The sequence below is a fragment of the Sphaerodactylus townsendi genome, linkage group LG16, assembly GCF_021028975.2.
Source record: "Sphaerodactylus townsendi isolate TG3544 linkage group LG16, MPM_Stown_v2.3, whole genome shotgun sequence".
In the NCBI taxonomy this organism is placed as follows: Eukaryota; Metazoa; Chordata; class Lepidosauria; order Squamata; family Sphaerodactylidae; genus Sphaerodactylus; species Sphaerodactylus townsendi.
The window spans coordinates 22,324,603-22,352,452 of NC_059440.1; the positions used below are offsets into that span (position 1 = coordinate 22,324,603).

The following is a 27,850-nucleotide window of genomic DNA, read 5'->3' on the forward strand; positions in this document are numbered from 1 at the left end:
GAAGTGCTACAGGGATCTTCCAGGCCCAGCTCCAGGTGTCTGTTCTCTCTGAGAACAGGCAGGTAGAAATCCGGAAGAGGGCTTCCTCAGTCAGGGCATGAAAAATGTGGAACTCTCTCTCTCTCACTCCAGGGAGACTCACCCGCCCCTTTCCGCCGCCATCTTGCACCAGCTGGTGAAGGCTGTTTGTTTTATCTGGCATCACCGATTCCCTCCTCCCTGCTCTAAATTTTCACTGGTGTTTTTAATGTTTCTGTAAGTCCATTTCAAGCTTCGGTTTTAAGGGTTTTAAAGATTTTTAAAAAACCAATTATGCACACTTTCATCCTATTTGCCTGGGTGGTCCCAATGAGGGCAAAAAGGCAGGGTATACATTTTTGCAAATAAAATAAATACCACGGGCCATTGCTGGAGAGCCACTGATCTCAGTGCTATCCCTGCTGCTGTGTGCCACATTCCAGAGGGTGTTTGCAAATGGCCTGTGGGCAGGACCTCATGCAAATCTCCTAACAAGGCTGTTTTAGAGAGATCCGAAGCTGCTTTTTGCTGAGCCAGCCTCTCGCATAGAATCTGAGAGGTGGAAGGGGCCACGTAGTCCAACCCCCTGCTCCATGCAGGACCACCCCCAGACAAATGCTTGTCCAGTCTTTGCTTAAAGACTGCCAGTGAGGGGGAGCTCACTGTCTCCCCAGGCAGCTGATTCCACTGCTGCACAACTCTTACTGTAAAAAAAAATTTTCTAATACCAGTCGGAACCTTTCTCCCCTTAATTTAGACCCATCATTTCAAGCCCTATCCTCTGCTGCCAACAGGAACAGCTTCCTACCCTTCTCTAGGTGAAAAGGGGCAATCCTGCCCCCACTCAATTGCAGCGCAATCCTGAATGAAGTTACACCCAGCGTGGTGCAGTGGTTAAGAATAATCTGGAGAAACGGGTTTGATTCCCCACTCTGCCCCTTGAGCTGTGGAGGCTTATCGGAGGAACCAGGTTAGCTTGTGCACTCCGACACATGCCAGCTGGGTGACCTTGGGCCAGCCACAATTCCTCGGAGCTCTCAGCCCCCCACCGCACCTCACAGGGTGTTTGGGGGGGGGGGGGAAGGGAAAGGAGATTGTAAGCCACTTTGAATCTCCTTACAGAAGAGAAAGGGAGGGGGATATAAATCCAACCCTCCCTCCTCCTGCTCCTTGTACTGTAACTGTTCAGGATTACACTGATGGTCTATCAAGATCAGCTCACATCTCTTTTGCCCAGAACACAGAAGTCTTCCACATTTCCTGCTGACACTTTGAACTGGAGGTGCTGGGGATGGGTCTTGACTCCTGGGACTCTCTACACGTTGAGCAGACGCTCCAGAACTGAGCCACGGCCTCCCTTGATGCCGCACACTTGGACAGAAGCATCCCAAGCACACAAGTTTCAAAGAGACAGCTCAAGTGTTCGGCACACTGCAGAGAAGAAGCACTGAACAACAGAGACTGTTGAGCCAGAATCATGAGGGCAGAATGCATCTGCAGGGATCACAAGGCCCCACGTGACCTTCACTGTTCACAGCAGCCAAGGTGAGGGAGGCAGGAAAAACAGAAACAAGAAAGGAACCAAGTCTGTAGGCAGAGGAAAGAATAAAAGGAAAAGGAAAGGAGTAAAGCAGACACCAGACAGTGAAGGACAGCAAGTGGACTCAACTGCTCTTCCCGGAGGCAGGTAAGAACTGAAGAAGTGGGCATCTTCCAGAAGACCTAGAAAGTTAAATAATTTATTCCTGCCTCCCTGATTGGTTTCTGGAAACCCCAGGTGTCCTCGAGCTCAAATGGAGAATGACTAGAGTTAAACGGGAGGAACAGTCATGGCACCTCTTCTCAGGAGACCGTAGCTCTGAGAGGGTTGGCTGGTGATCCCAGCGAAATTCTCCACACTGACTCAAACTACATTTCCCAGCATCCTCTAAAATGAGGCCATGAAAGTTAGAGCAGAACAAAACGACATCAGAAGCCCTGCCCCTACAGCTGGATCTGCTTTTACTTCAGCCACTGCTACAAATACCTCTGCCTCAACCTAACTATGCAGTGCTAAGCAAGCAGCGGTGATAAACAAGCTGCATTAGACCCCAGGGAATCCTCTACCGGAAGCTGACTCCAGAAAGCAAACCAATTGCATCTGCAACCGAGGGAAGCAAATAACATTTTTAAAAGAATCACTGGGACAACCAGAAAACTGGGGGGAAAGATTCCTTCCCAACTCCCAAGCCTGATGAATGCAGCCTCTGGCACCTCCCTGTCCTTGACCCCCATAGATACGCTTCCCGCCACTCAACCTTCTGTGGCATCAAGTTCCACGCTTCAACCTGAACATGTCATCTACATGCCTTAACTGCACTCTGGTATTCAATCTAGTCTACAGCAGCAACCTTAAGAGCACATGCTATGAGAAATACATTTTTTAAATTAAAGGCCTGGCGAAACTAAAATACACATGCAGAAGAGCCTGTCTGTTGTCTCTCTGCATGAGTCCTTGAGCTGGTTTCAGCTCTGTTGGGAAAGGAAATTAATTCCGCACGAACGTCCCTGCAACACTCTAATGTTCCCCACACAGACATGCAACACAATTCCCTGATGTCAGAGAAGGTTGATGAGCCCAAGGCACTGCTTTGTTCCCAGACAGAGGATTGGACTAGGGCTGAAAAGAGCTGCGTGAAGATCTGTATTCAGCCATAAAGCTTAGTGAGCTGTCACTCTCAGCTTTAGCCAACCTCGCAAGGTTGTTGTTATCAGGATAAACAAAAGTGGAGAAAACTGTACATGACCTGATCACAGGGAAAATCGGATGGATAGGATGGATGAGCTCAATAAATGACCTTCTTGCAAGTAATAACCAAAGCAACAAAACATACACACACACCTCTTTACAGGGCAACAAAACAAACCCCCCTCTAAAGTAGACAGAATTAAAGCATAAAATTCTGCAATATGGAAATGGGAACAGCAGTCAAACCCCCAAATCAAAGACAGCACAAAAGCAGAAATCACCCTTTCTCAAGAGCAAGCCAGCCTAACCGCACTTAGAGGAACCAAATGTGGCCCAACAGACTTCCTATGGCTTCAGCAAAACTCACCATAAGAATCCTGTTCGTTTTTTGTTTTTTTTAAGAATGTAAGAATCTTGCAGCATCAGCCCAAAACGGTCGCCCGGCGCAGCATCCTGTTTCCCACAGGCAGCCAAGCCAGAAAGCCCACACAAAGGGCAAAGCCTCCCATGGCCGTTAGACCCCCCCCCCCTCCCCTGCCCACAAAGAGCATTCAATATTATCTTGGCAAACCGAGGTTCCACTGAGCCATCCCTGAACCAGCTAAACTCAACCTCAAAATGCCAACTCAGCCACAGATGTACTGGGTGGTCTCTGGAGCAGCTTTGCCCTCCCACCCCCAACTCCAAATCAATTTTTTTGGGGGGGAAATTATTTAGAACATAACAATAAATGTGATTGTGTATCTGTTGAACATTATATAGACGTCATTTGCACAACTTTACTGGCTCTTTCTTCGTACTGATATTTAGAATTGTAATTAGGCTAAGTTTCCTATTGACGGTCCATCCTTTTTGTTTGTTTAACTGGCTGTACGTTATGTTTTTATGAAGAATGTAAAAATTACCCCCCAAAATTCATTAGCTGCCTTTAGAAGCCATGAGAGAGGAATAAAGCAGGGAGACGGAGAAGTCTGCTCACCAAATGCTCCAATTCCATACCAGCTGACTCAAAATAAAGAGCTGGTTACACAAGCATGCTTATAGCTCACCAGGCACACTTGTACGTGAGCCCTGTCAGATCCAATGCTGCAAACTGAACTTCCTCCTTACACGCAATTTTCCCAATGGGGAGGAGTCAATTGACGCATTCAGTTAAACCTAAACCAGCTACAAGTTTTATTTCAGCCAAAGCAGCTGCAATTTCTTGCTTAGCTGATCAGCTTTTCTGCTCTGCCAGATGTGCTTTGGTCTGTGGTCCCACGGACGGATCCGATCCACATCTTCTCAAAACCAGGAAGTTCAAGGAGCTTTACTCTGGCATAAATTGGCCCAGAATGACATCTCTGGAGAATGCTTCCCAGCAACGTTTCAGCCCCGTGTTCAAAAGACGCAACTACAGCAATGCTTCTGAAGCAGTGAGCTCACTGACATTTGTTTTGCACCTTTCAGGAGATACGCAACAGAACAGGTGACAACTGGGAGGGGGAGATCGCGTCAGGGATAACTGCTGCACAGGCGGGCATCAGACTTTTAAATCTCCACCCAGCCTGCATCTGGATAATTCCAGTGTGCCTGACCTCAGACACTTACTGCTCAAGAGTCCTTCTGGGAATCCCCCAACAACCCCTCCCCCGCCAACAGCAACAAACAAAGCGCCCTGCTGGCTCAGACCAGAGGCCGCAACCAGCCAGATCCAGTCCTCCGTCAGGTGCCCCTGGAAGCTCCCAAGCCAAATTAAAAGCCAACAATGGCTTGCCCTTGCCCTTAGTTCAGCACACAACACTGAAAGATATGCCACCTCTGCAGGTGGAGGATCTGTTTGGGCATCCTAGCAAAACAGCATGAATTCCTCTTCAGAGTTCTTTTGGGAATCCCATAACAGCCCCTCCCCACAGAGCAACATACCAAGCGCCCTGCTGGCTCAGACCAGAGGCTGCAACCAGTCAGATCCAACCCTCCACTTCCAACAGTGGGCAGTCAGGTGCATCTGGAAGCTCCAGTCAAATTAAAAGCTGCTGATGGTTTTCCCAGTAGTTGCCCCTAGCACATGGCATCGAAAGATATGCTGCCGCTGCGGGTGGAGGATCCATTTGGTCACTCTAGCCAGAGAACTAACCTGGCATTAAGCCCATCTAAAGAGCCCATCTAAACTTTGGGCCATTGCCGAACTCATAAAAACAAGTCAGCTGCCTCTGCAGGTGGAGGATCCATTTGGCCACCCTGGCCAAAGAGTTCACCTTTTATGAATTTCTCTTAAGAGCCCACCTAAACTTTGGGCTATTACAGATCTCGCACAAATAATCCACCATCATCATGTTCAAATAAAGAGCTTCGACTTTCCTCTGTCCTGATCTCCAAGTCATCCTATTTCATCCCTCGACCCCTAATATTCTAATTATGAGCATCCCACAGTCAGGAGTCCAACCGCCCGCCCCGCTCCCCGCTCCTCCAGTCCGCCGCCCCGCGCAGGCCGTTCACCTGGGTCAGAAGCGCAGCCGCTCCGCCGCTCGAGGAAAGTCCCAGCGGAGCTCCATCGGCACAAACAAAGGGGCCGGGGTGCGCGCTAGCTACGGACGCGCAGGCAGCTGGGGCCGCGGGCGGGCCGAGGCAGCCTCCTCTGGGCTCCCGCCACGCAGCATCTGGGAAGGCCGAGAAACAAAGCGGAGGGGCCGGCGGAGAAGCGCGCTCCGCTCCGCCCTCGCCAAGCACCTGTGCGCCCTCCGAGCGCAGCGGCGCAGCCGGTGCCAAACGCGCTCCGCTCGTGCGCCCTAGGCGCGCTCCAAGGGGCCCGCGCCTTCTTCTCTCTGCGGCCGCCCCCCTGCGCTCCTCCGCGGCCTGGGTTCGCCCGCCATGGGGAGACGCCAACAATGCCGCCCGCCGAGCTCCGGGAAGGCAGGCAGGAAGAAAGGGAGGCGAGGGGGCAGGCGCGACTCCCGGGCCGGCCTCCTCGCTGCCATTGGCTGCGCCACGGGCCTCCGCCTCCCCTGGCGCCTTTGGGGAGAGGAGGGCAGGGCCCAAGCGTGGCCTGAGGCGCTCGCCCAGCCGCGAAAGCCGCAGGCTGGAGCGACGATCACAAAGGCCGGCAGGCCCCAGGCCCCCGAGCCACGCGTTCCTTCCCACCCGGGAAAGCAACCCGAGTAGGAGCTGGAGAAGGGAAAGGGCTTCTGCCCTATCAGTGGGGCGCAGGAGTGGGACGCGCAAGAAGCACGCCTGCGGCAGGTTTTGGTTTGGAAACGCGCATCCCCGTCGGCGATGGAGGCGCAACGCGCGCCCTTGGGAAGGCTTGCGCAAACGGGGAAACACCGGTGGTGGCGGGGGAGCCTTTCCGGGGCCAGTAAGGAGAAAGCCATACTGCCACACAAACGCCCCTTTCTGTATAGATTAACCCGCCCGCCTTTCAACGCTGGAGTGCAACCCGCAATGCTCCAGGCAGGTGTTTTGGAAGCCCTGCCTGGGCGTCTGCTGTTGACCCCCCCCCCCCCAGGTTTTGGCAACTGGCCTGCACATCCCTGAGTAATATGCCAAGGGTCTTCAGGAGCCAACCCACTTGCAAAGAAGAAATGGACTTGGCAGTATCAGTAGACTGTAAACAGAAGGACTTGAAAATGCAACCTGAACAGGACCTTGAAGTGGGAATATGCCAAGGGGGTCGGGGAACTTCAGTGCCAGCCCCAAAATCAAAATGATCGTAAGGGTGTTGTGGGTTCTACGGGTTTTATGGCCGTGTTCAGTAGCATTTTCTCCTGACGTTTCTCCTACATCTGTGACTGGCATCTTCAGAGGATCTTCAGATCCTCCGAAGATGCCAGCCACAGATGCAGGAGAACCGTTACGAGAAAATACTACTGGAACACGGCCATACAACCCAGAAAACCCTAGTGATTCCGGCCGCAAAAGCCTCCGACAATACAAAATAATCATGCACCCTGAAGAAGCACTTTTTGCAGAAGCACAACTCTGGGGGTTGGCCCATCAACAGTCTGAGAAGCAGGCAGGGGAGAGAAGAAAAATCTAACTCTGTTCTCATCTGGTCTGCAAACACCTTCCTTTACCTGTTTGCCTGGGGAGGATCCCACAGAACAAAGGTCGGCCTGTTGCTTCCACTACTGTTTGTTTTGCCTGAGATTCAATGAGTGATCAGACCACTTGGCTGCGAAGCTCATGGCTGCTAACCACCCTCAGCATTTTAAGGAAGGGGAAGGAATTGCATTTTGTGCAGGCCAGGACGGAGCTCTGGCCTGCAAGCTTTCTCTTTCAAATCTTTTCTCCAAACCTTCTTCGAAGGCTTGGGTGTCACAGCCCCTATCCCCACACCAAATCACAAGCGTACCTATATTTGTTCGTATTAATCTAAAGTACACAACTTTTTAAACTGGATCTGTTCCTCTCCCTGTTAACGGCTTGGCCTGTAGCCACCAACAAGCCATAGGCCCCTTCCGCACATGCAGAGTAATGTACTTTCAATCCACTTTCACAATTGTTTGTAAGTGGATTCTGCTATTCCACACAGCTGCAAAGTTCATTGGAAGTGCATTATTCTGCATGTGCGGAAGGGGCCATAGTGCTGCTCTTCATACTGCAAGAAGTTGCTCTGGCCACTAATAGCCAAGAGCAACCCACACCGGGTTGTCCTTTGCCAGGAAGTGATCCACTGTAAATTCTGGCACCCCTCTCTTCCCCATCTGTTGTGTTTCTGACTATGGGCAATGTTGATGCCTGGTTCTCAGCACAAATCCATACCCTGCAGCTGCAGAGGAGAACCGTTTCAATAAAGACCAGGGAAAAGTAAAAACCAGTTCAAATGGGGCAACCGGGAAGACTCTACAGCCTTCCATTCCTGCAAAACCATGATATACTGGAGATATTTTGGAAAATTGTAATTTAGGTCCAAAATAACCCTCAATAACCACTGCTTTTCATCTTTTTTCTTCACATCTGTTCTCCCCCCCAAATACAACCTCTCATCCCAACCCCTCCCTATCTGCTCCAGTGTTATAGTGGTTAAGAGAAGGTGCACTCTAATCTAGAAGAAGAGTTTGGATTGATATCCCCCCTTTCTCTCCTGCAGGAGACTCACAGGGGTTTACAATCTCCTTGCCCTTCCCCCCTCACAACAAACACCCTGTGAGGTGGGTGGGGCTGAGAGAGCTCCGAGAAGCTGTGACTAGCCCAAGGTCACCCAGCTGGCGTGTGTGGGAGTGTACAGGCTAATCTGAATTCCCCAGATAAGCCTCCACAGCTCAGGCGGCAGAGCTGGGAATCAAACCCGGTTCCTCCAGATTAGATACACAAGCTCTTAACCTCCTACGCCACTGCTGCTCCGGGTTTGATTCCCCACTCTGCCACTTGATCTGTGGAGGCTTATCTGGTGAACCAGATTAGCTCGTGCACCCCACACTGGGTGATTTTGGGCTAGTCAGAGTTCTTCGGAGCTCTCTCAGCCCCACCCACCTCACAGGGTGTTTTTTTTGTGGGTGGGGGGAAGGGAAAGGAGATTGTAAGACCCTTTGAGTCTCCTTACAGAAGAGAAAGGGGGGACATAAATCCAAACGTCATCATCTTCTTTTAAACCTTTGGGCTTCACTGTACTAGCTAAATTCATGAACTCTGTATCAGGGTTAATTCATAGGGTTGTCGTAATTCGGAAGTGCCTTGACAGCCCCTAACACGCAGAGGGTTAAAACCAAGTCTGTAATTCTTTATTTGTTTTCCCTGACAAACTAGTACACCTATATACTACATTAAGGTAACTCTTAATTTATATTAAGGTCATCTATCACAATCAAAGAAGCATAAATTTGCACAAGAATAAAAACACAAGAAAAGAACACTTTGTCCTTGTATCTGCCAAGCAGGGAAACTTCCCTGTGTCCTGATGTGGCCTCGGCAACTTTCCCTTTCCCAGATTAATGGCCATCAATTGAAATAAGGAAATGCATAAAATGACAATGAGTCAGTTTGACTTCATGCAGTGGATGGGGAAAAGGAAGCACCAGACACAGGAAAGCAGCTCCAAGTGCCAGCCCTGAGTCATTCTGAACATGTGTTACTACGAGGATTACGCAAAACGTGTGCTTAAGAAATCCACTGAGCATCACAATAACATAAGCTGTACTGCTGCTCAGTAGGAATTCATGCATGTTCTCGCCTTGCGTAAATGTATGTTGCTTATGCTAGTTACGAAGAACAACAAAAAGCGAGTAATAAGCTCAGCGAAGACGGCAAACCCTGACAACTCTCCCTGCAAAGAGTGCATCAGGCATTGACCATAATAATAAAAGATAGAAACCTGATTTAAAAAATAGAAGCTGATATTCTTAGGAGATACAAATTTAACAAGTAGTCGATTTTTTGCATTCAAGATTCGCAACACCTCTCCTTTCAGCAGTGATAAATCTTAGCCTCTAATTCTGAGCTAAGGCGGATTTTTTTACATTCCACCCTCCCTTCTCCCTTCCACTGGTTCATTCAGCAATTTCTCCTGCTTTAATATGAACAGAATTCACTCCAAATCCCCATTGGGGGGAGCCTTGCGAAAACAAACACATGCCAATTTCTCCTGCTTTACCATGAGCAGGGAATTCACTCCAAATCCCCTTTTAGAGGGGAGTCTTGCGGGAAAAAAACTGCAACAACCCACCAGTAATTTCCCCCTCTAAATAACATTTTCTCACTCTTGCATTCTAGATCTCCTCTCCCACACACCCCACTCTCCCCTGTTAAGCTGGAATCAGATTCTTGGCGGCTGCCTTGCTGATTTCCCTGCTTGGGATGCCTTCCTTTGTTTCCTCCATGCCTAGCAAAGAAAAGAAAAGGAAGCAGAAAGCTTGCGGGGAGAGAAGTTTGCATGAGAAGCCAGCAGCTGTGAGGGGCTTGGGGAGCAGGTGTGCCTGTGTGGGCTGAGGCCCCCCCCCTCCCTCTCCAGCGGGGCCCCGCGCTCATTACTAAGGGGGCAAAGGCTACTCGGGGAGGGCCTGCGAACGGGATGGCAGCCGCAGGAGAGCGGCTTTGTGTACTCTGGCGGAGGGATTATCCAGCCCCCCTCAAGCCTCGGCACAAATGCAGATGCCAGCTCCCTTTCCCAGTGGGGAAGGCTCGCTCCATTTAACTTGATTGAAGGGAATTTGCAGCCGGGTCAAAGATCCTGTGGCGGGGTGGGGGAGCCAGGCAGGGGTGCCTTTCTCTCTACAGAGACAGAAGCAGCGCTTCCCCCCAGCCCTGCAAGTGGACAAAGGGGGGGCTGCCCAGGAGCCTGCCAGCCCCCAGAAAAAGTGCGCCTTCAGTTCTGGGGTTTTATTCTCAGGGTGCCAATATAGAAGGAGTATCGAATGCATAGGGGAGAATGACAAGGAAGAGCCATGACGGCACACCTGGCAAGACGAAGGTTTGAGTCCCAAAGTTCCTGTCTCAACAAGGCTGTGGACAATAGACAATAGTAGACAAGAAGGAAGCAACTTTACACATCCATAGGCAGAAGAAGAAGAGTTTGGATTTATACCCCACCTTTCTCTCCTGGAAGGAGACTCAATGTGGCTTACAAGCTCCTTTCCCTTCCTCTCCCCACAACAGACACCTTGTGAGGTAGGTGGGGCTGAAAGAGTTCTGAGGGAACTGTGACTAGCCCTAGGTCACCCAGCAGGAATGTAGGAGTGTGGAAACACATCTGGTTTACCAGATAAGCCTCTGCCACTCAGGTGGAGGAGTGGGGAATCAAACCCAGTTCTCCAGATTAGAATCCACCTGCTCTTAACCACTACGCCACACTGGTTTTAATAGGAAAAAGGAAATAATATGACTGTAAATAAGTAGGAGAAAGAAAGGAAAGGGATAGGAATAGGAATAGGGAGGCCTGATGGAAAACCATCGCTGACTTGGACCATCGGCAAGGTGGGCTGTTGAAAAGGTCCCTGAGCCTAACCTAGAAGAACACTTTAAATTCAAGCAGGGCTTCAAACTCCAGCTTGGGAAACTTCTGAAGAATTGAGGGCTCATGTTTAGGGAGGGTAGAGTTCAGGGAAAGAAGGGCGGTCAATGGGAATATGACATGTCTCTAGGACCTGTTTCTCAGACTCTACTGTTTACCATAGACTTTGCCATACCTCTGGCGGGGGGGCTTATCTCACTAGCCTGGAGAGCAATTGTAATTCTGGGGCAATTCTAAGTCACCGCAACAGATTAGTAAACTGCTTTCAAGGTGTTAACAAAAACTCACAAAGCACCATGCTCAGAAGTATAGAGAAGGCATTGTAATTTTGGTTTCATCCTTGCAAAACAAGATATTCATAGTTTGCCACTCAAAGCTGTCAGTGCAAGGAAAAGAATATACGCATGCCGTTCTTTCAGTTCGTGCCAGGTGGAGATAAGTGGAACCTGAAATTCCCATACAGGTACTCTGAAAAGTTCACAACCCTTCTTGACTCATCCCAGATTTTACCATCGGAGGTCAATCTTATAAGCATTAACTCGTATAACATTTCATTCTTTAACATTTCTCACAACACTCTTACAAAATCTCCCAAAGGATTTATTGATTTATTTTATTAGGTTTATATCCTGCCCTTTCTGCCTTGCTACCTGGTTCTCCCTCGCTGGCTGAGGCAGCTAGCCACCAGAGATCACACAGCTTCTGAAAGGCATTTATTTACATTTATTCCCCGCCCTTGCCCACTGTCTCAGGGCGGGTTACAATAAAAACCATACAAAATCTCACAATAAAAACCCATCCTCAAAACCCCACAAAGGTCTAAAATCTCAAGCACCAACGCCACAAAAAGAGGATGGAGAAAGACTTCTTTCAAGCTTGGGTTCTTAGGAGATAATTCTGGAATGCCACATTTGAAGCCAGCGTACTATTCTTGGCTTGTGGTTTGGGGCCCACTGTGCATGCAGAACACAGCAGACAACAGGAAGTAAAGGCAAAGATGACAGGGCTGGAGGTAGCTGTGAGAAAGGAGAAGCAACTATTGGTGTACGGGAAAATGAAAGCTCCTGGCCATTTCAGCACCAGATTTCACTGTAGTACACAGTCTGGGATCTCCCCAACCCAATCCTGATTTCCTTTCCCATTTTAGAGACTCCACCCCATTTTTGTCATCAAGTCACAGCTGAACAATGGTGACCCCGTAAGGTTTTCAAGGCAAGAGACAGTCCAGAGGTGGCTTGCCATTGCTTGCCTCTGGGTCAGGTTCCTGGTATTTTTCGGAGGTCTCCCATCCATTATTTGCAGGAGTTTGCAGATAAGCCTCTGCCACTCAGGTGGAGGAGTGGGGAATCAAACCCAGTTCTCCAGATTAGAACCCACCTGCTCTTAACCACTACACCATGCTGTTTGAACATGCTGAGGTCTCTGTCCTCTTAGGTCCTGATCCTCTCCACTGCACACTAACCAGCCCTTTGACCCAGAGAGTACACCTGCTCACGAGGAAGGCCACAAGGGCACATGGCCATCAGGCAACCCAACAGACCTCACTCTGCTCTTCCTTGAAGAAGCCCCTTACCGTTGGATGAGGTCCCAATGCACTCAGAGGTTTGTGCTTCAGGAGGAGCCAAGGGCGACGTGGTGGTGGTCTGCAGCAGGTGAGGCGGGTGCACCACCTGGGGCTCCGTCGAGGGCTTCTCACCAGTGAAGGCTTCTTTCCTGGAATTCTCCTGAGGCTGCAGCAGAATAAGGAAGCACAGAAGCCCGTATTAGAAAGGGTCAGAAGGGTCTTAAACGGAGGTCTTTGTGAGCCCCTGCTGGGCTTGCCAGGGATTGGGAACCTCTGTGCCTGAGAAGCACATGCTCTACTCAGCCACAATCTGGACTCATGCAGCCACCTGATTCACTGTGAAGACACACCTTCTGCAAACTCTGGAAGCTAGGTGTGTTTCTGTAGCTAGAGATACTCCTCTAAAAAGAGGCTCCCTATCATCTGACAAAGGACAGACTTTTTAAAAAGTGTGTTTGGACAATCAGTCGATGTCGACTGTGTTTCAAAAGGTCATTGGAGGGAGTTGACATTTTTTTCATCTCCAACCTTTTTTCTAGCATGCGCAATAATATAATTGGCTTTTTAAGGAGAGCCAGTGTGGTGTAGTGGTTAAAAGCAGGTGCACTCTAATCTGGAGAACCGGGTTTGATTCCCTGCTCTGCCATTTGAGCTGTGGAGGCTTATCTGGGGAACTAGATTAGCTTGTGTGCTCCAACACATTGCAGCTGGGTGACCTTGGGCTAGTCAGTTCTTTGGAGCTCTCTCAGCCCCATCTACCTCATAGGGCAGTGGTGGCGAACCTTTGGCACTCCAGATGTAATGGACTACAATTCCCATCAGCCCCTGCCAGCATGGCCAATTGGCAATGCAAGGGAGGGGAAGGGAGGGAAGGGAGGGAGGGAGGGGTGGCATACAAGGGAGGGGAGGGAGGGCTCCCGGCATCTGGACAGGGCCCACCCACCCTAGCAGAGGGAGAGGGAGGGAAGGGAGGGGTGGCATGCAAGGGAGGGGAAGGGAGGGAGGGAGGGAAGGGAAGGGAAGGGAAGGGAGGGAAGGGGAGGGAGGGAGAGGTGGCATGCAAGGGAGGAAGGGGCTGATGGGAATTGTAGTCCATAACATCTGGAGTGCCAAAGGTTTGCCACCACGGTCATAGGGTGTTTGTTGTGGGGGGGAAGGGAAAAGAGCTTGTAAGCCACCTTGAGTCTCCTTACAGGACAGAAAGGTGGGGTATCAATCCCAAACTCTGCTTCTTCTAAACAACCTCACAGGATTATTGTGGCAAGTATAAAATAGAGGGGGAAATGATGTATACAGCCCTGAACTCCTCAGAGGGAATGCGGGTGGAGTTAAAAAAAGAGTACCAGGCGCAAGAAGTACATGAAATAAATAACATAGATGCCGAATAACATCCACATGCTATCGAGTCAATTCTAAAAGTCACCAAACCACCACCAGCCAAACAAGCGGATGAACAGAATTGCGAAGAGATGCTGGTTGTTCACCAAGTTCACAAGGGTACAAGGGGGCCCTAAAACAGAACGAGGGGCACAAACCAACACCACTCGGGAAGAAATTCTAGAATCTGGCTACCACTGAGAAGGTTCAGTAGTTATGTACCTAACATCAGAAAGTTACAAAGGGCCAGCCTTAGTGTTTCTAAGTTCGTCGAGGCAGATACCTCTTTTTCACTTGCATATATCTGTCTGTATTTAAGACAAAGGGAGGCAAATGGGTGCCAAAGATGGCCGTGATGCCCTTTTTCACTCGCTCTGAGTCTCTAGCACCCTCCATACCTGTCCCACAGGTTCAAAATTACAGGTAAGTCAGGCAGTCACAATTCACCACCCATCTTAGCTCAACCAAACTCACCGTCCCCGCGGGGGGTTGTAGCTGCAGAATGACGGCTGAGGCATGCTGGAATTTGCGCTGGGCCGTGTGATTCAGACATCCGGCAGGGCGGCCAGGGGGGCTGCCCTCCGTCCTCTGTTGCCCCGCTGCTGGGGGGATGGAGGGATGTGCGGAGTGTTGGGATGTCTGGTTGATGCTGGGTTTGTGCTGGCCGCAGGCTTGGTATTGCGGCTGGTGAGCAGGCGGAGGCTGGCTTTGCGAGTGAGCGTGAGCCTGCAAGCCAGAGGATGAACCAAGGCCCGGAGCTGGGAGGGCCTGGAGCTGGGGTGGATGTGGCTGAGGCCGGGGCTGGAGCTGCTGCTGTTGGATCACAAACTGGTGCTGCATCGGCTTCTGTTGTACAAGCTGGTGGGCCTGCAGTGGAGAGTAGGCTGGCCAGGAGAAAGAACACGAAACACAAGGCTGAGCACCAGCAAGGGAGAATATTCTTTTTAAAATGTATTTTTATAGTACAAGAAAAGTTTGGATTTATATCCCCCCTTTCTCTCCTGTAAGGAGACTCAAAGGGGTTTACAATCTCCATTCCCTCCCCCCCCCCAACACAAACACCCTGTGAGGTGGGTGGGGCTGAGAGAGCTCTGAAGAACTGTGATTAGCACAAGGTCACCCAGCTGGCATGTGTTGGAGCGCACAAGCTAATCTGGTTCCCCAGAAAAGCCTCCACAGCTCAAGTGGCAGAGCAGGGAATCAAACCCAGTTCTCCAGATTAGAATGCACCTGCTCTTAACCACTACACCAGGCTGGCTCTCTTCCTGGTTGTGCTCTTCCACCAAGCTGTTTCAGGGGGGTTGCACATGGAGGGGCAAGGGAAGTAGGGGACACCCGCCCAGCCAGATCAGCTGAATCAACCCTGGCGATCAGTGGGGTGACAGATGTCGGAGCCAGATTGGCCTCACATCTGCATTCTGGGAGCTTGCCCACCTTCTAAAGACCTGGTCTGGCACCCAGACCTTGCATCCCAGTTGGAAGCGGGCAAGACCCTTACCTGGGGCAATGAGCGGGTGAGTTGTGACAGGCGTCACTGTCCGGGTGGCAGCATTTCCCCGTCCATCCGAACCAACAGCTGCCCCGTTGTTGCCCCCACTGCCGCCCCCTTCTCCTTTTCGAAGGTGTTCCTGCGCATGCTCAGTCAAGCCTGCCTTGGTGCCAGGGGCCAGCCCTGCAGCCTTGCCCTGAGAAGCCGAAGAAGGAGAAGAGTTGCTGTTGTTTGGGGCAGGCTTCATGGCCAAGGTAGGGAGCTGCTGGCCGGGTGAGGGAGTCATCCCTTGGGCCACCGTCTGCTGGGTGCGCAGAGCTGAGTTCTGTACCTGCAATACGAGCACAGAGCAAAAAGAAAAAGAAACCAATGACACTCCGTCCCTCCAGTCTAAACAGTCTCTGCCCAAAGCAAAGGTTTCTACTGTGGCCTGCCTCAACAGTGGCTCAGTCCCCCAGACTAGCATGGTTAACTGCAGTGGTTTTCAGTGGGTGTTCAGGGGTTCTTTGGTAGCCCTAATTTATATTACCTCTTCTGAGCAGCTTTGTCCTCTCAATAAGCTAGCCCAACAAGCTCCACTATGTTCATGTTCCTTCCACAGATTCCTCTCCCCACAAGTGCATGGGGAAACTTCTTGAAGATTCACAGGGCTTAGATTTCGGCCCCCGCCCCTTTCCCATATCCTCCCGAATCTTACCTGAGCAGTGCTGGTGGGTGGCTGAGTGGTGGGGGTGGTGCCCTCCGGCTGCACCGCAGCGACCGTGGCTGTGGGCGTGAAGATGAGCTGGGGGGACAAAGGAACAGCACGGCCTAGGCTCCTAGCTACTTGCACAAGGTTGCTCTGCTGAGCCTGGAAATCACAGGAAACGGGGTTGCCCTTAGACATCACCCGTTACGGCTCCAGCAGAGAGATTGTAACACAAGAACTTGGGACAGCCGGGACAAGAGGGAGAGGCCAGAATCTAGATAGCCACCAGGGCGAGAGGAGGCCCAGTGCAAGAAGGACACCTCTTGTTTCGAGAGCCTCTTTTCTGGAAAAGTACCTAATCTTAAGCATCTCCCCAAAGCACCATCAAATGTTTTTGTTCCAATGGGCTTTGGGTGGCCCAGGAGGACCATTAACACAACTGCACCAAACACTTGGAATGTGGAGAAGAAGGAGAGTTTGGATTTATATCTCCCCTTTCTCTCCTGTAAGGAGACTCAAAGGGGCTTACAAACTCCTTTCCCTTCCCCCCACCCACAACAAACATCCTGTGAGGTGGGTGGGGCTAAAAGAGTTCTGAAGAACTGTGACTGGTCCAAGGTCACCCAGCTGCAATGTGTTGGAGTGCACAAGCTCATCTGGTTCACCAGATAAGCCTCCACAGCTCAAGTGGCAGAGCCGGAATCAAATCCAGTTCTCCAGATTAGAGTGCACCTGCTCTTAACCACTACACCACGCTGGCTCCTGAAGCGTCCTCTGGCCCAGGAAAACTTAGGTGGTGCCAACGCTCATGTAAAAGGTGCCACCACTCAGATGGGCATTGCCAAGTATCTTACCATCTGTGCCCGCAGGTACATCTGGGCCTGGCTGGCAGTCAAGCCGGGGTTGCTTGCGTTGCCCAACAGGACGGCTTGCTGGGTGATACCAGAGGCTGCAGCTGCAGAGTTCACGCTCTGAGCCCGGTTGATAAGCTGGGCAGCAGCCGGGGACGTGGCCAGGTTTATCTGGGGAGACAGGGAGACAGATTGGGAAAACCAGGGAAGGTACACCTGGCCCTACATTTAGCATCCAGCAGAAAACGAAGTCCGCCCATCCACAACAATTGCCTCCTTGCCCAGCCTAGGCTCAGAAGCAACCATGATGACACACCGCTACAATGGTTCAGAGATGTGCAAAGGTCCCAACTGCAGGGCGAGGATGGTCCAGTGCAGCCGTACAGTGGACACAAGGTCTTACCGTGGGCTGCTGAGGCGGTGTCTGTGCAGAACCATTGCTACTAGAGGAGCCGTTTTGCCTGTTGGCTGCCAAGCTCGCCTGGAATAAAAAAAATGGCAGGAGGCAGGTTAAAAGCAAGCCCACCAGGAAAACACTACCTGGAATGCACTACCTCAGAGTGTGGTGGCGTCTCCTTCTTTGGAGGTTTTTTAACAGAGGCTGGATGGCCATCTGTCAGGAGTGTTTTGATTGTGTTCCTGCGTGGCAGGGGGTTGGACTGGATGGCCCTTGGGGTCTCTTCCAACTCTATGATTCTATGATTCTCATTCCTATCACCTTTCTCCTTCCTTCCTCCATGTCAGGTGCCTTCTGGTTCTCCCCCACCCCCTTCCCCAGACATTACCTGTTGGACAGCAGCCAGACTCTGGAGCTGGGTGCTGCTGAGGTGCTGCTGCTGCAGGGCGGCCGTCTGGAGCATCAGGTGCTGCTGCTGGGCGGCATACATTTGCTGGAGGTACTGGGCCGCTGTGTTGGGCTGCCGGTGCAAGGCCTGCTGGATCACCTGAACGGAAGGCAAGGGAAACAGCTTGGAGGAAAGTCAGGCCATCACCCGTCATCCCCTTCAAGGGCAGGGAAAGAGGCAGAAATGAAATCACACAGCGTGCTGATTCCAGGTGAAGATCAGGCACCGCCGGAGGCATATCAGCCAACTGACTTCCCCCAACAATCTAGGGCAGTGATGGTGAACCTTTGGCACTCCAGATGTTATGGACTACAATTCCCATCAGCCCCTGCCAGCATGGCCAATTGGCTATGCTGGCAGGGGTTGATGTGAATTGTAGTCCATAACATCTAGAGTGCCAAAGGGTCGCCACCATGGATCTAGGGCCATACCATAGAGTTTAGGGGTAATTCCAGAGTGGAACCCAGCATGCGGATATCATGACCCCAGCTTTCACCTGGAAATAATATTAATGTGTCACCATTACCTTCCACACCCGCATTTCTCCTGTCAGCCTAAACCCCATTAGCAAAACCGCAAAGCTGTACCCAGTCAAAACATCACTGTAAGGCAGCTAATATATCATCATATGAAAATAAAGTTCATAATGCAAATGTATTTCATCATTTGTATCCTGTTGCTCTTACATACAGGCAAGTTGTCAATTTCATCTCTACACTTTCTCCCCTCCTCTTCAGCATGAAGGGGTATGATAAGGCAGGCAGAAGGCAAGGACAGATTTTTTAGAGCTCCCCTTTTCAAAATCTCCAGAGGGAAAAAAAGAAGTTTGCTCCAGTGCCAACACAGTTTATGACTGGAGGTTATGTTCCTCCTAAGCCTCGTGCCTTTATTAACAGGAGGGGCAGGTGCAGAAAAGCAGGCCTAGTTCGCCTCATGTTGAGGAACCCAGCACACCTGTGCATGAGGTTCTGTATGTTGTGGAGGAGTCTGGGAGAAACTCGCTTTGGTTCCTTATATTACCTAAACGGACATTTGAGCAGAAGAAGTCTCAAGCCCAATAAACAGGCAGCTTACATACGTTTCCAGATGAAGAAATTGACACCGGATTCTGGCTAGGCCTCAGTCCCACGGAAGAGGAGAAGAAAAACCCTGCCCTGACCAAAAGAGTTCCTCAGCGGGGCTCACCTGTCATCATCACAAAACACCTGAACAAAATCTGAAAACAGCCATTGCAGAATCTTGGCAGGCCCTTCCCCTTTTCCCTTGGGATCTTTCTGGCCCCACACTGAGGAGGAGGATTTAAGGGAATCCATTTTGAATTGCTTCTTTTCAATCTAAGGACTTTCCATTCGTATTTAGATCCTGCCTGAGATACAATCGGCCTTTGCAAATGCAAAACACATATAGATACACACAGGATTTCAAAAGGTGAAGTCCCCTGTGCAAACACTGGGTCATTACAATGACCCATTTGGTGACATCTCATGAGGACACTTGCTAGGCAGACTGTGTTTGCAGGGTGGTTTGCCTGTGACTTCTTTATTTATTTATTTATTTATTTATATATTCGGTTTATAAACCGCCCTCCCCCTAAGGGCTCAGGGCGGTGAACAACATAAGTAGAGCACAATATAATAAATCAAGTTAAAATTCAATAAGTTACATAGTACAGGCTCTAAAAAATAAAATATAAACCTTTCCCATTAAAAGGCAGCATTAAAATTAACATTAGTACGTGATGGCATTCACTATTAACTCCTCAACCCCAAGGGGTGGTAGGATCTCAATGATGATGTTATCAGGGGAGGGAGAACGAAGAGGAGGGAGAGGAGGAAGGGCCCTCATCAACGGCAGCTTCTGATCTCCCGAGAAGGCCTGGCTGAACAATTCCGTCTTACAGGCCCTGGCGCGAACTCATGCGTAGCGAGGTCCGCGCAGGGCCCGGGACAGATGAAAAAAGCAGTGGTAGCTGCGTTCCACCAGGCTGCGGGGCCAGAGCAGTAAAAGGCTCTCTGGCCCTGGTAGAAGGCTGCCAGCCGTTATCATTGAGGGGCCAGGGATCACCAGTAAGTGAAAACTCTGCTGAGCGCAGAGGCCGCCGTTTGGGACATATGGGGTAAGACGGTCCCGCAGGTACGGAGGCCCCAGGCCGCCAGTAAAGACGTCTTTAAAGGTCAACACCAACACCTGCGAAAGTGATTACGGGTATTCAACTGGTACAGCCAGTGCAGAAGCGGCTGGAGCACAGGTGTAATGTGTTCTCGCCGCGATGGCACTCCCCTGTAAAGCATACGAGCCGCTGCATTCTGGACCATTTTAATCCTCTCGACCGCCAGCGAATGCCATAAGGGAAAACCAGCGTAGAGCGAGTTGGCAATAGCTCCCCAACCTGGAGGCACTGACCGTTGCATGGACCACAGATGTGCCAAAGGTCAGCTTACGGGAGAAGGAAGAGGGACCAGCCGCCGGAGACCTGACGGAGATGGTAAAAATCTCACGACCGAGATTTATATGGAGCCACCCACAGGTGCTCTGGTTGAAAGATCGTAATCCAGGTGGACCCCAGGTCGCGGACAGAGGGGGCTGGTGCCAATACAGTCCCCTCCCACACCGGGCGGTAGCTGGAAATCCCCTCCCCCTGACGAATTCCAGCCATAGAGGTCTCCGTCTTTGCTGGGATTCAGTTTCAACCTGCTCTGTTTCAACCAACCAGCCACTGACCTCTCAAGCAATGCTGGAGAGCTGCAGAGGCGGTGGCCGCTCTCCATCAACAGAAGAATGAGCTCGCGTGATGCATCGACCGTACTGATGACACGTCAGCCCAAAGCATCGCGCACCAACTGAGCAAGGGGTCGCAGATATAGATGTTAAATAATAGTGGGGACAATAGAAAACCACGAGGGGTACCACCACAATGAAGCGAAGCACCTCCGGGAAGCTTGGTCCCCACACCATTACTTGCTGAGTCCGATTCCGGAGGAACGAAAGCAATCCATTTAGGATAACAGTGCCCGCGCACCCGCGGAAGCGGTAAGCATGAGGCGGTTGGGTCCAGGCATCGCGGATCGTAACCACCATCAAAGCGCCGCTTGGTCGAGGATCCAATAAGACCAGCAGCGCCGATCCGCCTCGGTCAAGTTGGTAAGCGGAGCTGATCTGTGACAGCGACGAGAACAGTCTCCGTCCCATGTCCAGCACGGAAACCGGACTGAAAGGGATCAAAAGCCGATGTGTCCTCCAGGAAGCCCCGAAGCTGCTCCAACACCACTCTCTCAATTACCTTCCCCAGAAACGAAAGATTACGAGGCGGGGCGGTAATTGGCCAGCATCCACCTGGATCCTAACGATGGATGCTTTTTCAAGAGTGGGCGGACCACTGCCTCCTTCAACTCCGCCAGGGAAAACTCCTTGCTTCAAGGGAGTTATTGATGATACTCAACAGGTGGGGCGGTAGCTCCATACAACGCGCTTTGGTAAACCAGGAGGGAACGGATCCAGAGGACAGGTAGTAAGGTCTAACAGCAGCTAGGGCCCTGTCAACAGCGGCTTCCGAGAGCAGGGAGAACTGGGTCAAACAAAGGGCCAGAGAAGACTCGACAAGGGTGCCTCCAGTTAAGCGATATTGTCTCACAAAAGGTGGCAGGGAGTGTCCTGGCATGGAGCCGACTATGACTTTATCTTGCAAAAAAAGCTCTAGAAAATGCCTCACAGCTAAGAGCCAATTGACAATTTGTAGACCCTCAGACAGCGGTGAGGGTCAAAGACCGAATAATCCGAAACAATTGTGCTGGGCGCAGAGCTAGCAGACGCTTAGGAGGAGGGAGAAAAACACTCTTTTCAGCTTCCTTCACATTAAGCCATCTCATAGGCCTTCGCATAAACGTCCTATAAGATAGTGTTGCGTGTTGCTTAATGGTCACGAGCTTTCCTCCATACCTTCCGGCTTCTAGTCGTCTCAAGTTCCCGCTTCATACGGCGAGCAGCTCCCTCCAGTATACCAAGGAGCCAGTCAGCGGGGGCGTAGAAAGGACGCTTGGGGAGCTTTTAACTTCCTCGGGATGGCATCGGAAAGGCGGGAATTCCAGTCTTCCACTAGCTCATCGAGGGTACCGGTGGGTTCAGAAGTCCCGCGAGAGCATTCAGGAATCCAACAGGATCCCATAAGTCTCCGCTGGCGGAGCAAAAATCCGCTTCGTCAGCCTAGACAGGTGGGTTGTTGCTGACAGCGTCCACCCGAACCTTCAGGGGCATTAATGAAGGATCAGACCATGGCACTTCTGTCCAATAGAGGATATGGACCATATTAACCCTCTGACCCGAAGACCAAAAGTCCAGTGTGTGTCCAGCCTCGCGCCTGGGTGGGGGGCCAGAGTTAATTAAGGAGAGGCCCAGGTGCTGCCATAGATGACACCACAGGGTCCGGCGAACCACCAAGATTGATGTAGGCGGCGTCGACATCGGACATTGAAGTCCCTTCAGAACAATAAGCCTGGGGAAACCTCGAGCGCCCAGTCCGCCACCACCTCCAGCAGCCGCTGCAGGCTATCTCCCGGTGCGCTTTGTAATAATCGGCACATCAGGAGAACAGCCAACCTCTCCTGGGCCAAATCCACTCCAGGCCAACACACTCCAAAACCATCGACCTCCGGGACCGGGGCTGCCCTAAAAGGGATGGCATTACTTGACGAACATTGCCACGCCTCCCCCCCGGCCCCGTATTCGTGATCGGTGCAGGCACGCTGAATCCTGGGGGTGAGACCCTGGCTAAGGCTACGGTCTCCCCTTCACGCTAATTCCAGGTCTCGGTGATACAAGCCAGGTCCATCTGCAGGTCCCCGAGAAAATCCCGGAGGACTGTGGTCTTATTATTTATGGATCTGGCATTGCACACAGCACCAATGACGAAGCTGAGTCTCTCTGAACCCTACCACCTACGTTCCTCGGGATAGGTTCGGAGGTCAGGAGGTGAGCGAAGCATTTCTCTTTCTACCACCTCCTCTCATATGGTCAGCCGGCCACCGTGATATAATTCCGTCTCCATCAACATTCGGATCCTCGACGCCCCCAAGTGGGGCCCCCATTTCCTATAGTCCTCCTAGTTCTATCACTCCTGAAAAACTCTCCAATCGCAGTGGACTCAGATTCTCGGGCTAACACCCGCCAGAAGTATCCAACCAACTAACTAAATATGCAAATCTAATTCATTTCACAACATTACCTAATCCATGAACTAAACTAACACTCTCTAACTATGGCAAGCACGATTATTAATTATGTAAATATGGTCATGTAATCCCCATCAAAGAGTCCCAACCCAGGGCTCACACCACCTGGGGAGAACTCTTTGGACCGGGCTTTAGGCCGACAAAATCCGAAAAAAGGGGATGGCTTACAGGAAGGGGCTTATTGCAGGGCAGCCGCGAGGGGAGTCACTGCCACTGATCCTCTAATTGCAAATCATACTGCCACCCAACCACGGTCCGGGCATCCACAATTTGCTGAGTCCTAAATGAGCAATAACAGTAGCGCTTGCTGCTGGTCAGTACACACGATGTTAAGCTTTCGCACAGTCAACTTTTAGGTGCCGAGAGGGCTGGCGAACTACTTCCTGGTTGGAGAACGCCGCCTATTGACTGCATCAGCACTGAAACCACAGAGCCGCCTCTTTCAGCATCCACAACGCGGTTCTGTGTAACTCGGCCTCTATACTCAGGCCTCGCTTCGGTGTAATCGGCCGCCCTGCAGCCTCGGGCTCAATTTCTACAATTCGCGGTATAGCCGCGCAGTTGTTGTCAGTTCACCGCTCTTTCCGCTCGGGCCTGCTCCCAACCCACCCGGCAGACAAGGCAAAATCCCAGGCGGCAGCTGAAGCGCCCCTGCCACTTAACGCTCCCACTGTCGCCAGCAGTTCTGCCCACGCTGCAGGTGGAGGGCACAGGGAAGTAACCGGAAAGGCAAACGGCTCACGAAAGGCAAACGGCCCGGCAGCACTGAAGGCATCGATCGTCGTCTTCACCTCCGCCTCGGGCTCGGTTTCTGTAGTGCCCGGCTCGGCGGCACCAGGGAATCTGGGCGGTGGTCGACAAGCTTATTCCACCGAGGCTTTCGCGCCCACTGAACTCCGCCGCCGCCGCCTCGGGCCGCCTCGGGCTTGAGTCTCACAATGCCCGGCGCAGGGGGATCGCGTCGGCTCCGCCCACGCCCGCCGGCCCCAGCAGCCCTGGTCGCGGTTTCGGTGGATGGTACTCACGGCGACGGGCGAGGGAGTTTCTGCCACCAGCTCCCCCACCGCCACCACTACTCCTAACACTGGCCCGAAAGCGCCGCAAATTACAGACGTAAGTCAGAGATGAAAGGCACAAGCCGAAACAAGGCGGAGGCACAGAAAGCGGAGACGAGGGGCGAGCGGCTTAACCGTACTGCCGCATTCAGCCACACTCGTCCTCAGCCAGACGTGTTCAAATATATTCAGGTCTTCAAGCAGCCGCGGACTCACACAGAAATCACTGCCGTGCTAACCAAAAGCACACCGTCCGGTGGGTACAAATTTTTCTGGGTTTTTGGGTGCCAAAAAAAGGAGTTACAAACCCATTGTAGCGGAGCTCTGCTGCAAGGCTCCGACCCGGTCGGCCATCTTGTTAGCTTCAGTGCCCCCAGCAAACTGGGTAATTTTACTGACTTTATATGGGTGTAAGGCTTAGTCAACTTTGAGCCGACAACCTGAAATCAACTTCTCTCGGGACTACGTGAAATCAAGTTCTCTCGGGATTGTGTTACTGCAATTTACCCCTTTGCACAGCAGGGCTCCTCTGAACAGAGTCTTTACTTAGTTTTTAAAAAACCACAAATGAGGACCACCCAGGGAAAGATTCATCCTTCCCTGTAAATATGCATAATCCCCGGGAATTTCCAGGAGCAAGAAGCCACAAAGGGAAGCATCAGCTGAAAACAGAAAACAAAGGCCAGTACCTGATCACAGGTATCTTCCTAGAGGGAGGGATTTGCATTTTTAATCGCCTGCTTACATTTATGGCTTCTCCCTTTGGGAATCTGCATACCTGCTCAGAATGCTTACAAGACTGGGCTTAGCCTCTTTTATTAAAAAAGAAATCCAGCCTGATGAAGGGGTCTGCATAGCTCAGAAGTTTGCCCATTCTCCTCCTACCAGTTTGCCCTTGTACTGGTTGAGCCTATGGAAAGGCATTATGACTACATGCAACCTGTTTCGATTTAAAGGGTGGTTGACTTGGATCCCGATGAAAGTTCTGCTGACAGAAGGAGAGGCTCAATTTTTGCTGGTTTGTCTCTTGATTCCCCACTTCATCCTGTTCCAGAGGAAGGGGTCTTCTGCCCCCAGAACATCATCTCAGGCTTCAGGAAAGGGGGAGGCAAGAAAGTTGTACTCTGTTGATGCAAACTATTCTGTCTGGTGATATTTTTGGTAGGATCCAAGCCAAGATCTCTTCTCTTCTACTAATGTTTAGGAAGAGGTAAAAATCAACACTGGAAGTGATTCTCCTTTCCTGCATCCTTTGCTGCTTCAGTCTGCCCAAACTCTTTGTTTAACAACCAGCCCTGCCTCCCCCACCCCCACCCACGTTCCTGTTCTCAATCAGCAGCAAAAATGGTTGGAGTAACTACAGGTAATATCATTCCGCTCAAGAAGATGAAAAGTAAATGTCCAGGGCTTTTTGACTGACACTTATAATTAAGAGGAGTGAGATAACTACAGATCCAGGCATCATTAAGCCTGAACTGACAGTAAAAGGTCACCAAGAAAGAGCAGGGGGCACCTTGCCAGCCCCCAACCCCTCCACCCCCAATCAAACCATAATATTAATGCACAGCCTCTTAGCCTGTATGGTAACTAATAGAGAGGTTTCTTCTCTGCTCTTTCTTTACAAAGGAAAGCAAGCCTTGCGTACATTCATAAAAGAGTCATCTATTTAGGTTTAAATTGTTTGCAACCTCTTGAGGCTTCATTTTTAAACCAGGCTATTTTTTAAAAGAAAGAAATATAGCTGTGGGGAGAATCCAAATTGATTTAAACTTCTTAAATCTTTTTAAAATGTTTATTTTCATTTCCCCCTCCCTCCTCACACCCATCCTGGTCTACAGAGGAGAAACACTAGCTTTGTCTAAGCTACAGGGGAGAGAAGTGATTAGGAAAACAGCTGAAAGCAAACACAATCCTGAAAAAGTCATTTTGTCCCTTTGGAAAACCGGATCTCAGTAATTCGGCCCCAGGAAAGAGTTACCACACCATGCCATGAAAGCACCATGTAATCCACTTGAAACCATTTATCATGGGATGGAAAGCAGGGGGGAGGGGCAGAATTTCTACTCGCCCACCCCCCACCCCGAGCTCAGTGGTGTACCTACCTTTAGAGAGCAGAAGCATGTTTTTTCGGAGTTAAAACTGGAGGAACACTTTTTTAAAATCCCATTTAAAGAATGTAGAAGAATTACCTTTCCTCAGGTATGCCATATTCTGTATCTGAATTAGTTATCACTGTTCTGAGCAACACCAGAGTGATAATTCTCACAGCTAAGTAACAGTCAGTTGCCTACAAGCTGGCTGAACTGGAGGGAGGCATAGCCTGATTCATGCAGAGAAGCAATGGCCACCCTCCTTTGCGGATGAGGGCTTTGAAGCCGCAGGAGGTTTACTGATCCTCCCCATACATACTAGAAATGTCTCGTGATAAACGTTTTGAAAATCAGTGTTCTATCTGAACCAGGAATGATTCCTTCCTCTCTCTCCTAGAATATAAAAAGTCCACACGGCCACCACAAATATATATATTAGCTGTTGAGATACATATATGTTCTTCATCCGTAGAGTTCTCATACTTCTTGGTGAACACTGGTCACCCCTAATACATTTATTTATTAAACTATTTACATTCTGCCTTTCCTCATGGTTTTATTTATTTATTTATTTATTTATTTATTTATTATTTAAACTTTTATACCGCCCCATCCCCTAGGGGCTCTGGGCGGTTCAAGATATTATTTTACTTAGGCTGAAGGCGGTGGTCAAGGGACTGCCTATTACATGGCAGTGGTCAGACACTCTTGTGCAAACAACTAAATCCCTTCTAACTGCAAATGAAAGTTAAGAGCAGAAGGAAGGACCATTTGACGCCTAGCTCAACAGGAATCAGGGTTACAGCCCCTCTATCAAAATTTGCCGGATATTCAGCAACGGCAAAACAAACATATTTGGTGTATAACAGACCCTCTAAAGATTACAAGAGAAGATGGAAAGTTTTCTTGGACTATATAAGTTAGTGAACAATAAATTAAATAATCTTATAACCATGATCTGGGCAACTAAAGCATAAAGGGCAATGCAGATAAAAAGCATGGAACTTTTTATTAATCATCAGATGTATCAAATTTAAACTAGAATGTAATGAGGTTGGAAAACTGAGTGAATAGCAGATATATGCAAGTTTCACAATGTTTAATATGTCTGATTTATTATGATTCAATAAAATTGTGTTAAAAATAAAATCAGAAGGATTATTTCAGGGGTTTGCTGAGAATGTACCACAAGGTTTCCAACTCTGCTTTTTTTTCCCCTTAGAGAGTCAGGCCATGCTATTTTGGTGCTGCAAAACAAAATATTTGGCTCCACTCTTGCTGCTCTGCAAGTTTCGTTTCCCAAAAGCTATATTTTCATAAACAAACCACGCTCCCGCTTTTCAATCGGCCTGGGATTTGACCTGAAAAGGTTGAAGGGGACCAAAACTCAAAATGAGCTGCTGTCTTCAAAGAAACAAACCAGGATCCTCCCTGCCCCCACCAACACGCACAGCAGCGATGGATCTATTCGATAAGCCAAAACACACTGAAACACTCTTTTAAAAATATTGGGGAAACAGCCAAAGAAGAGGAGGACAACAACAGAGAAGTTCCCTGTGAAATACATCCCAGAGTATCACCCACTCCCTAAAGGGAAAGGAGGGTCAGAGGTTAACTGGCGGCAGCAAGGTCAGGGCACTCTTGACTCTTGCAAGTATTTTCAAACTGCTTGCCCGACCACCAACTGGCCATCCCTCATTCTCTACCCGTTGCCTGTACTCTGCGAGAATTCTCTCATACCCAGGGGAGCAGAGAGTTTTTCAGAGAAAAGCCTCTCTGCCCCTGGCGGGGCGGGAGAAACCAGCGTTACCAGCCTGGTGGCCCAAACAGAAGACCCTTGGAAATATTTCCTCAAATGCCCACATGAAAGTGAGGTGCATGACCCATGCGGTGTGCCCTGAGGATGCATGGTTTAGATCACACCAGCCAGCCGGAGGAGAGAACATCTTGGGCTGTTGGCAGCCCAGCAGACACGTCCTCAAACCGGGCTCTTCCC

At 50.4% G+C, this 27,850-nt stretch overlaps 1 protein-coding gene across 1 annotated transcript in view; it reads right to left on the minus strand.

Moving 5' to 3' along the window:
• PHC2 (polyhomeotic homolog 2) overlaps positions 1-27,850 on the minus strand; it is a 53,094-nt gene that overhangs the window by 15,398 nt on the left and 9,846 nt on the right. The window contains exons 3-9 of the mRNA XM_048519126.1: positions 17,425-17,583; positions 17,043-17,120; positions 16,643-16,810; positions 15,798-15,950; positions 15,110-15,431; positions 14,086-14,495; positions 12,244-12,400 (exon numbers count right to left, since the gene is read on the minus strand). Coding sequence (XP_048375083.1) covers positions 12,244-12,400; positions 14,086-14,495; positions 15,110-15,431; positions 15,798-15,950; positions 16,643-16,810; positions 17,043-17,120; positions 17,425-17,583 — 1,447 coding nt within the window. The remainder of the gene's footprint in view (positions 1-12,243; positions 12,401-14,085; positions 14,496-15,109; positions 15,432-15,797; positions 15,951-16,642; positions 16,811-17,042; positions 17,121-17,424; positions 17,584-27,850) is intronic.